The following is a 10,073-nucleotide window of genomic DNA, read 5'->3' on the forward strand; positions in this document are numbered from 1 at the left end:
TATGGATGGTCAGTCCTTAGCTCTGTCTATTAATCTGAGAGTGGTAACATTTCTCCAGGCCCATCCCTCAGTTTTTTACCAAAACAGAGACGGGGCGACCGTTTTATTATTGTTTAATATGTGGATTTGCCCTGCATATTATCAGCTGCATATTATCAAGATGTCAAAGTGTCACCAACAAAAAGGTTAACAATAGGCCTATAGCAAATGCAGCATATGGCATTCATTTTTCACATGTAAATAACACTTTCCAGTAGTGATCAAAGCATACCATTCCATGAGCGCAGCATTTATTTTTCAACTCGAATCAATGAGCCCAATCAGTCCTCCATGAACAACAGAGTAGGGCTGGCTAATAAGTCCTTAGTTTTGGGGTCATGCTCAGGTAAAACAATTTGTATAATCTATACTTCCATATTTCCAAGTCCTATTCTTGAAGACCAAGAATTTATTGGAATGACTGGAATTGACTGGAATGACTGGAATTCTGATAGACTTTGGTTTTTAATGTAAAGATATAATTTAATCATATTATTATATGTAGTAGAAGGCGATGGGTTAGAAGAAGCCTACATAACCAACCCATAAAGTAAAATGTAACATCCATATATGGCCAGCTGTGAAAACTTTAACATTGATTTATCCTGCAATAGATGTTGTTCAATTGGTAACATACATTTTTGTCTTCTTCTAATGCCTCTTAAGGGGAAAGTAATCAGATTACGTTGCTGAGTTTGGGGTAATCCAAAAGTTATGTTACTGATTACAATTTTGGACAGGTAACTAGTAACTGTAATGGATTACATTTAGAAAGTAACCTACCCAACCCTGCCCCGGTGCCATGAAAACAGGGCAACCAGTGGAGCACAAACAACATTGTAAATACAACCAATATTAATCTGTTTACTTATCTTCCCCTACTATTCGTACTACAACTATTTGCACATTGTTAAAAACACCGTAGCTGACAATATAACACTTGAAATGTCTACTTTTTGAAACCTTTTTGAGTGCAATGTTTCCTGTTAATTTATAATTGTTATTTTGTTGTTGTTTTTTGTTTCTTGTTTATTTCACTTGCTTTGGCAATATAAACATGTTTCCCATACCAATTAAGCCCCTTTGAATTTAACTATATAGTTATGAACGGTCATGGCTAGAAGTGATCCAGCTTTTTTCAAATTAAAATTAGATATTTTTTTTGCATTTTAGATAGCCCTAACCCTTAACCTAATTATCCTAAAATGCTACGTTAATTCTCCTAGCTTGGTGCGGAAGTTCTAACCTTCTACAAGTCAAATCTGACGTTCATTTCACAAAAGCTGGATCTCTTTTAGCCATGACCGTGACGACCGTATTCTCCATGATGTCGCCATGGATACCGCTCAGCGTCTACCAGGAGCGTCGCGTTCCGCGTTGGTGATTGGTCAGATATTGTGTGGTGTATCTTGGGAAAATAAAGTTGTTTGCAATCACAACCAAGTAAACAGATGGGAAGAGGTGCGTGAAGACCTAGGTAAAAATATTAATATAAGCCAAATGTTTATTGGATAGTCTAGCTAGATGGTATTGCATTGCAAATGATAAGCAAAGCAGATAATGTTATGATAATCTAACGTTAGCTAGCTGGCAAACAAGCTAGTAACTAGCTAATTTGCTAACTGTCAGTAAGTAAGTAGCTACTTCATACAGTGCTACGTAACGCGTTAGCTGGCCAGTGCCAAGGGAGGCTATTGCCAGAGGATTAGCTAGCTGTCTGGGCCTTTTAACATTAATTGATCTGAGCTGCAATAACAGTATGCTAGGGCTGCTCGGCCCTGCAAATAGCTACGATAACTTTGAACCAGTATCTAACGCCCGATTGCTCCGATTCAAACTCCTATTCACCAGCTCTGCAAGCGTTATAATGTCAAAATACGTTCGTTAATCACGAAATATCGCTTCGCTTAGCAACTATCGTAATTTAGTTCCGTTACGGCTGGTATGTACTTCCCCAAAAGGTCTAAATACAACATTTACAAGTAACTGCATCCGGCACCTCAGACAATGCCAATGGAAATCAATAATTACTGCCACGCACAGGTCAGAAGTCTACAACAGCTCAATACAGTACATTGGAGGTGCCGAAGAGGATTTTTTCGGATACTTGTACATTTTTATTTCTACCTTTAATGGAAGTACATACTGGGCGCTACGAGAGTAAATTAAGATAGTTGCTTAGCGGAACTCCATATATGGTGATCAACGAACGTATTTTGACGTTATAACGCTGGCAGAACTGGTGAATGGGGGTTCGAATCGGAGCTTCATGGGCGTTAGAGAGGTATCTGGTTCACGATAACTTTAGTGATGTGTGGGCAAGCTGGTGGGTCTTCGCAGCTCTGCTTTGGCTGACTGGAGTCAGAAGTTTAGGAGCCATGCGTGTTTATCATAATGCTTGTTCATCGTAATGATCGCTCGCCATAATGCTCGCTACATAGCTGCTCCTGTTTAACTCTGTCTCCATTCCTTATTTGTGACTGCGCAATACATTAGAGTATCCACAAAATAAAATAAATGGTTTGTGCTTGTTTACATTTTTAATTTTTTATTCACATGTTTGTATGATAATAGGGGGAAAGATGTCAAGCTTTCCTGCCTCCGCCTCCAAGAGTTTCAGCTCGACTCCTCTGAAGACTTACCAGGACAGCGGCAGGGAACTGCACCGATCCAAGAGTGTGGACTATGACTCAACGGGCGACTCCACCTACTCTCTGCTCTCCCCCATCTACCATGACAGCTACGAGAGTGATGAGGACGTGGCTGCAGCTCACCACGTACATCAGATAGACACCTCAGCCACACAGAGTGATGACGCCAGACCCCTCTCACCCATCAGGTATGGTTGGTGTACACGAGCAGTGTTACCCAACTGGATTCAGCAGACAGTGGGCAACATTTTTGTTAGCGCCACTTGCTCTTTAGTTAGGGTCCCCTCGTCAACAAGCAGTTAAAAAGGGTTGATGAAGCTAAACAATTTGATTAGACTGTTTCAATGGAAGTGCCACAGACAAACTAAAATATATGAATGAAGGATACATATTGGCTCTAGTAGGCTTAACTGTAGGGTTTGTGCTCAGAGTTGAGCATGTGTGTTTCAGATATGATCCACAACAGAAGCCCCCAGAGAGGAGAGCAGTAACTGAGGCGGCGGATCCAGAGGCATCGCTCTCTGCCTGGGAGAGGTGGCTGGTCTGCAAAGCCAAAGAGGAGAGACTCAGAATAGAAAAGAAAGCAGAAGAGGTGCGCCGCCGTATCTTTTTCGTTTCTTCTTCTGTTTGGCAACTCCTGTTAGCATTTGAGTCAGAACGTGATCATTTAGTTTTTCAAACATTTGATATTTTCCTTTCGGGATATTAGGGTTGCAAATGTCTATACATGAAGCAATTGAGTATGACAGTGGGACTGACAAGTGTTATTTGTTAGGAGCGCCTACTGAGGGAGAGGAATGAGGAACAGGAGAGAGAGCAGCAGAAGAAGAAGATAGTGGTGGAGCAGAAGATCCAGGAGTGGCTGCAGATGAAGAAAGAACAGGTTAAGAGCCGCCCTTCTTTTGACTCGGTCATTAACAAAAGTCCCAGAGAGGAACCATGCTTTCTACATTTACATTTTTTTTACGTTTTAGTCATTTAGCAGACGCTCTTATGCAGAGCGACTTACAGTAGTGAATGCATACATTTCATTTTCATTTCATTTTCATTTCATACCTTTTTTTTCTTCATACTGGCCCACTGTGGGAATCGAACCCACAACCCTGGCGTTGCAAACACCATGCTCTACCAACTGAGCTACAGGGAAGGCCTCTTTCTCATGCATACGTTATATCTGCACCTAAAGGGGTAAGTCATGTTTTTGTCATTGTTTGTCATCTCCAGGAGAAGCAGGAGAAATTGCTGAAGGAGAGCAAAGAGCAGGAGGAGATGCAGAGGCAGCAGCAGAAGCAGAGGGTGATTGAACAGAAAGCAGAGGAGAAGTACAGAGAGTGGCTACGGAGGAAGAACCTGGAGAAAATGGAGAGAGAGAGGAGAGCGAAGGTAGGTTCTTTCACAGTAGCCTTGTGGAATTATTCAGAGATGTATTCAGGACAGTAAACAAATTAAAATCTTTGAAATGTTTTGTTGCTTTGCTCTCTACATTAGAGTACAGTTGTTGGAAGAGATCGACATATTAGCCATTTGCTAAATATTCCTGTGCTCTCTCTCTTCTGTCATTGCTAACAAATCAGCAGCAACACACAACTAAACCATGTAATTGAATTATACAGTAGTTTGTTACTCTGAACACAAGTTCATGTGGCAAATTCCTGGAAATGTCCATTTCAACATGCGTTTCAATGTTTCTGACCACAACTGCTTTGGTTTCCCTGGAAATTAGTTGTGAGGTGCTCAGCTGCTGAGATTGGGGCAATTGTGTTGTAACAGGAGGAGGCAGCCTGCAGAGAGGCTCAGGAGAGGGAGCGCAGACAGAGAGCAGAGGAGAACTTTAAGGAATGGCTTCGTGCCCAGGACAAGAGCCGACCCAGTCCCAATGCACCCGGCTGCCCGCGAGGTAACGGTCTTCACCTGGTTTAGGGTTGTTCAATCTCATATTCACCTTCTGGAAAATGGCAATAAAAAAATGTAACAAGATGTTTTATTGTCACACACATGTGGTTGTACAGTCGTGCATGTATATTTTAAAGCAAGTTTTGATTTTGTAAAGCCATTGTATTTTGTTTCTTCTCCCAGGTGGCTATGACAATGTAACGTACCCATCTCCCAGCTTCTACAACCCAATCCCATGGAAGCCCATCCACGTCCCGCCACCAGATAAACCACCAGTGAAGAAGACTTCCCGCAGGAAACAGCCAAGTCAGCCCAAGTACCAGAACAGCCCCAGCATCCCATTCAGACTCAGAGACACTGTAAGCTCGGCAGCTCGCCTGCAGAGGAGATGACAGCTCCAGTAGACGTTCACCTTGGACACAGATCTAGAGTACTATCCTCAGATCTAACCTCTGGGGAAACCACAAAACTGACCTTAGATCAGTGTTTAGGATCTTTATGGTACTGTGGGAGGACACTTGGGAGGTGACCATGCTAATGTACATACCAGGGATCATCAACTTTCTTGAGTGGATGATCAGGTGGCCGGAATATAATTACAAATAATTTGTAGACTGTAAATTGACCGCAAGAAGCCCAAACCGATATAACATTTGACTAAAAATCTGATCATTTCAAACCTTGCTTACATTTGAATTAGATCACATACAGTATATCTCTCTTTTATGCATGTGAGTATTTTTGAAACAGATTGCCAACATTAAAATCACTTGGAGTTGATTCGCTAAATCACCTGCGGGCTGCTAGTTGGTGAACCATGGTATAGGTATTTCAGTTTTTTTATTTTTAATACATTTGCAAAAAATTCTAAAAACCTGCTTTGTCATTGTGTGGTATTGTGTGTAGATTGATGAGGGAAAACTGTATTTAATCCAGTTTAAAATACGGCTGTAACGTAACAAATGGTGGAAAAAGTCAAGGTCTGAATACTTTCCGACTGCACTGTGTAGACTCAGCTGCACTAGTCCATTGACTGTATGTTTTTATGTATTTTTTTTATCGAAAAGACATGTTGTGGTAGCGTCTTTTTTTTTTATGCCAGATTTGTATAGGTTCTTAATTCTCAAAGAATATTTAATGATTCATGTGAAGCTAAATATTTTTTTAAATTCTGTTACTTTCACTGACAAGAATTTTCTAATGACATGTACATTTTTGCATAGTTCGGGATGTCAATAAAAACTGTTTATTGTACTGTTTAGTTGTGTCTATTTATATTATGGCTATGGGCTGGATATTTTAATTCATTTTAGATTCATCAACCTCAATGGATAGCAGACAAAGAGGGAGACTAAGTGTAATTTCTTATGCTTGAACCATTTCTCAGACACAGTAAAAAAAATGCTAACATAACATGAGTAGATCAGTAGACAGCTGTAGATAAGTCAATAATAGGAGATATGGTGTCAGTGGGTGAAAGAAACATTCCTCAGGCTTCAGGGCTTAATGTGGAACCATCATGTGACCACACACCCACACACTCAGAGGAAGAACATGGTGGCTGGGGCCAGAGATAGGCCAGCACTGGTGCACAGCGCCACTCACACTTGCGCATTGTTCCGTGTCCAGCTGTGCCTTGTGCCTCTGGGCTGAGATGACGACAAACCAGTGTGTGGGTGGAGAGAGAGAAATGAAAAAAGAGGGGGTCTCTGACTTCCAGAACAGTATTCTTCATCACTTTCCTTTATCTCCTTGCGAGGTCAATGTATGGCGCCTGAGGTAAAATGGATTCATCACACAGTAAATTAAATTAACCCTCATTAACAAGATCTTTACTGAGAAATGCTTAAGCGTTGTCTTGTGTTTTTGCCTGCTCTATATTTAGCTGTTGAATGCACTGGAATGTGTTAGTTGACGGCAGTCAGGAGGTGGCGAATAGTGAGAGAGGGGAAGCCGACTGTGTTTCTGAGTATTTGTATGCAGCTCTCTGGGGTCCAAAGGCCACTTGTCAAAACAAAATTCTTGTGTTTACATTTTGCCACGAGCAGCTTAACTATAGGAGTGGCTCCCTGTATTGACTTAAGGATGTGTACCCAGTGAGCCTTGCAAGAACTTAGAGACAAGTCTTAAATGTGACCGCTGCGACTGATCCCTCTTTCCTGCCCTCACAGACCCTGGACCTTGCCTGGAAAACTACAATTCCCAAGATGCAGTGGTGCAGGTGGGCAGGCAACTGGAAATCACACCTGCCAGGAAAGGTAAGGGATCACACCTGCCAGGAAAGGTAAGGGGTGTACTTTAGCTGTCTGGGAACGAATGAGAGCTGGGAGAACAACAGAGTAGAGAGAGTAATTTGGTATAAAGGGCATAAGGACACCAACTGTGCAGGGAAACAGTTGGCGGTCTGAGCACAAAGAATGGGAATGATTTGATGTATACAACCTATCAAAAAGGGTAAGGACTTGAAACGTGGACTTTTTGGAAGCCTTCCAGAACACTTTTAATTGTGATATTGTTTCGAATGTGACGTTTTTTTGTGTGTGGAATGAGCTCACTTTGGGAGATGGACACCTGAGGAAATACCTGAAGAGGGGCTGAGTAGAGAACACCTGTAGAAGTAGAGGATATAGCCTATTGAAGTCTTATCTTCAATACAACTTCTGACAAGGAAAAAGAATGAAGAACAAACAGGCTATGGTTATAAACAGGGGACTAACAAGCCGTGATATTCTTGTTTTGGCCAGCAATTTTTTTTCTGCGTAGCAACCAGTTTTTTTTTAAATATAGTTCCTGAGTTTTCCCAAGACAATCTGCATAGAAGGGACAATGTTTTAGTGGGAAATGTTCATGTACTTCTTTAGCTCCTCTTGCGGAAGGGTTCTCTTCGTGTTTCTGACTAGGATGTGACCATCTCTGTCAACAGTTTCAACTGTTATTGACGCAGCTAACAACTTACCCAGTAGAGAACCAGTTCTATCGCTGCTGCAGGGCATCTCAGCCTGGCCCTATTTTAGTTTTGTCTCTCAGACTCTCCCTGTGTCGACCCCTCACCATGCAGTCCTCTGGTCCGGAGCAGGACGACTCCTTCGACTTCCTCTTTAAGATCATCCTGGTGGGAGACTCAGACGTGGGGAAGACCTGCGTGGTCCAGAGCTTTAAGTCTGGTGTCTTCATGGAGAAACAGCAAAACACTATCGGGGTGGACTTCACCGTACGAACCATGGACATTGATGGCAGGAAGGTCAAGGTAAGGAAATATGTGTAGATTTCTTGGACGATTGTTTATCACATTTCTCGATGTTAAGAACAGGACATATTGTCTTTGTTCCGTCCGGTATTTCGTTATTGCCAATAGGCCTAGCTAGATTAATTGTGTCTTTACACAGTGTAAATGGTTCTGCCTCTGCTGTCCTGAAAAGCAAAGAAGTCTTCAGCACTTTTTTGTTTGTTTTAAGGAACAGGAGTGGTCAAACTAACTTTGGATCGCCCCGCTGTGAGTGTGTGTGTGTGTGTTTTCTGGGTGTGTATCAAGTGACTCTATAATTGTATGGACAATATAAGTGTGTTTTCCTAGGTACATGTTTGTCTGTGTATTTGGAGGACGGGTTGGATGTTCTTGGACCACCCTTAAAAACGTCTCATCCATAAATTAAATCAACGAAAACCTCCCTGTACCGGTCTCTCCTCCACAGGGATGCATAGACGTCCAACCCACAGTCCCTTCCCCTTTAGTGTTTGCCGAAGCGACTGGATAGGTGTAAGCATGTGGTCTCCAGTTAACCTTTCAATGTGCTTAGGGGAACGCTCTCCATGTTTACGCCTATCTTGTTCTAGCAAAGGGTTGGGGAAAAGGCTATGGATGGGTTTCAACTGACCCTTTGTTCCTTAGCCTGGCCTGAGGGTGTGTGTATAAGAAATTGGTGTAGTGTGTGTGCTCCTGCTAAAGTGGGTGTTGTTTCTTGTCTCCTCAGCTGCAGGTGTGGGACACGGCTGGACAGGAGCGTTTCCGCACAATCACCCAGAGCTATTACCGCAGCGCCCATGGCGCTATAGTGGCCTATGACATCACACGGCGTCCAACTTTTGAATCTGTGACACACTGGATCCAGGAAGTGGAGCAGTACGGGGCTGCGAGCGTTGTTCTCATCCTCATTGGTGGGTCTGAGAGACACAGGCAACACGTGGCTTTAGTCAAACTCTGTTATAAAGCCTACTGAGCAGTTGTAATAATGACATAACAGATGTGGTGCTCATCGTCACTGGTGGGTGAGAGAAAATTGTCTGACACTTACCTTGAGCTTATAAATAGATTCTTCCAAGCAATCAACATTCATCTATTTCTCAAAACGAAACTCAAATAGAAAGAACAATTTCCATTCTCTGCTCTTTTCTCCTAGGGAACAAGTCGGATCTGCAGTCGGAGAGACAAGTGCTGTTTGAGGATGCCTGTACTCTGGCTGAGGGGAAGGGTGCGCTGGCTGCCTTGGAAACCTCGGCCAAGGAGGCCCAGAATGTGGAGGCAGCCTTCGTGCTGATGGCCCGGGAGCTGATGGTTAGGAACGGCCTGACCATCACAGACGAACACTCACAGGCCTCCCCACACTTCCCAAACTCCCATCCTATCCATGGCTCCGATTCCACGGACAGGAAATCATGTTGTTGAGAGAATTGATGGGCAAGGTGGACAAGAGGTTGTTGTGCTGATGGTCCTGATAATGATATAATTAACCTATAGATAAACTATAACTGTCTGGAATCAACGTTGCCACAAAGCCTGATAGTTTTAGACTGCCACATCTAAAGGTGCTGTCAAGAAGCGTGTTGGGATAGAGGCTAGGGGTTAGGGATGTGTGTGTCTACTATATTGTGCGTTGGTGGGGATGGAATAGATACAAGTAATGTAGTGATGATTGAGACTATCACTGCCACTGAAAAGTCCCACTCCAGCGTAACCAGTATTTAATAACAAAAAGTGGTAAAAGTATCCTCTGGCCACCTGTGGTCTATTGTATGTGGCAAAATGACTGGTTTCAATGAACACTCCTATTGTTTGATCTTTTACCTTTAAAAAAAAAAAAGTGTCCTCCAGCTTTTCAAATATAGTGTTGCATTGACAATTCCACAGTCTCACACTTCTTTCCCTCAAAACCATTGGCCAAATTGTACAAATGCTGACATCCCCGCATAAAACATTCAATAACAATTTCCATAAAAATAATAATCATAATTAAGAAAACATTATAAAATACTTACATCCCCCAAGGCGCAACTTGAAGCATTTCAAGCCTTTGTGCGAGGGGAGGATATATTGATGGTCTTGCCAATTGCATTTGGGGAAAAGCCTAATTTAACCAGCTAGCTAGTTCTAGTCTTCAAGAAGCTAGGAAAACAGCTTCTAATTCTGACAGTCGTGTCCACGCTAAAGGCTGTGGTGGACGGACTACCAAATCTACGAGGCAACAGCCCTGGCTCTCAGATCGGTGGTTGTGA

The 10,073-nt window shown here is 42.6% G+C and overlaps 2 protein-coding genes across 5 annotated transcripts; both read left to right on the plus strand.

Moving 5' to 3' along the window:
• The first annotated feature begins 1,410 nt into the window (after window positions 1–1,410).
• ccdc34 (coiled-coil domain containing 34) lies at window positions 1,411–5,837 on the plus strand. Of its 3 annotated transcripts, none has more exons than XM_014124640.2 (7): window positions 1,411–1,516; window positions 2,614–2,878; window positions 3,120–3,282; window positions 3,466–3,573; window positions 3,915–4,073; window positions 4,461–4,587; window positions 4,767–5,837. In XM_014124640.2, the coding sequence occupies exons 2-7, from the start codon at window positions 2,622–2,624 to the stop codon at window positions 4,973–4,975; spliced, it is 1,023 nt and encodes a 340-aa protein (XP_013980115.1). In that variant the 5' UTR covers window positions 1,411–1,516; window positions 2,614–2,621; the 3' UTR covers window positions 4,976–5,837. The 3 variants fall into 3 exon arrangements, with proteins under 3 accessions (XP_013980115.1, XP_013980117.1, XP_013980116.1); XM_014124642.2 differs by having other exon boundaries at window positions 3,141–3,282; XM_014124641.3 differs by lacking the exon at window positions 1,411–1,516 and adding an exon at window positions 2,068–2,323.
• Window positions 5,838–6,131: 294 nt separating this feature from the next.
• On the plus strand, window positions 6,132–9,702 carry rab19 (RAB19, member RAS oncogene family). Of its 2 annotated transcripts, XM_014124643.3 has the most exons (5): window positions 6,132–6,362; window positions 6,755–6,841; window positions 7,642–7,830; window positions 8,555–8,738; window positions 8,981–9,702. In XM_014124643.3, the coding sequence occupies exons 1-5, from the start codon at window positions 6,351–6,353 to the stop codon at window positions 9,244–9,246; spliced, it is 738 nt and encodes a 245-aa protein (XP_013980118.1). In that variant the 5' UTR covers window positions 6,132–6,350; the 3' UTR covers window positions 9,247–9,702. The 2 variants fall into 2 exon arrangements, with proteins under 2 accessions (XP_013980118.1, XP_082813306.1); XM_082957180.1 differs by lacking the exons at window positions 6,132–6,362; window positions 6,755–6,841 and adding an exon at window positions 6,855–6,867.
• The last annotated feature ends 371 nt before the right edge of the window (window positions 9,703–10,073 follow it).

This window comes from Salmo salar, chromosome 10 (assembly GCF_965601325.2).
Source record: "Salmo salar chromosome 10, fSalSal1, whole genome shotgun sequence".
In the NCBI taxonomy this organism is placed as follows: Eukaryota; Metazoa; Chordata; class Actinopteri; order Salmoniformes; family Salmonidae; genus Salmo; species Salmo salar.

Coding starts and splice junctions, on each gene's coding strand:
- rab19 (XM_014124643.3), top strand. Junction 6,842..7,641: donor AATCACACCTGCCAGGAAAG/GTAAGGGATCAC, acceptor CTCACCATGCAG/TCCTCTGGTCCGGAGCAGGA. Junction 8,739..8,980: donor CGTTGTTCTCATCCTCATTG/GTGGGTCTGAGA, acceptor CTTTTCTCCTAG/GGAACAAGTCGGATCTGCAG.
- ccdc34 (XM_014124640.2), top strand. CDS start 2,622: ATGTCAAGCTTTCCTGCCTCCGCCTCCAAGAGTTTCAGCTCGACTCCT. Junction 3,283..3,465: donor TAGAAAAGAAAGCAGAAGAG/GTGCGCCGCCGT, acceptor GTTATTTGTTAG/GAGCGCCTACTGAGGGAGAG. Junction 4,588..4,766: donor TGCACCCGGCTGCCCGCGAG/GTAACGGTCTTC, acceptor TTCTTCTCCCAG/GTGGCTATGACAATGTAACG.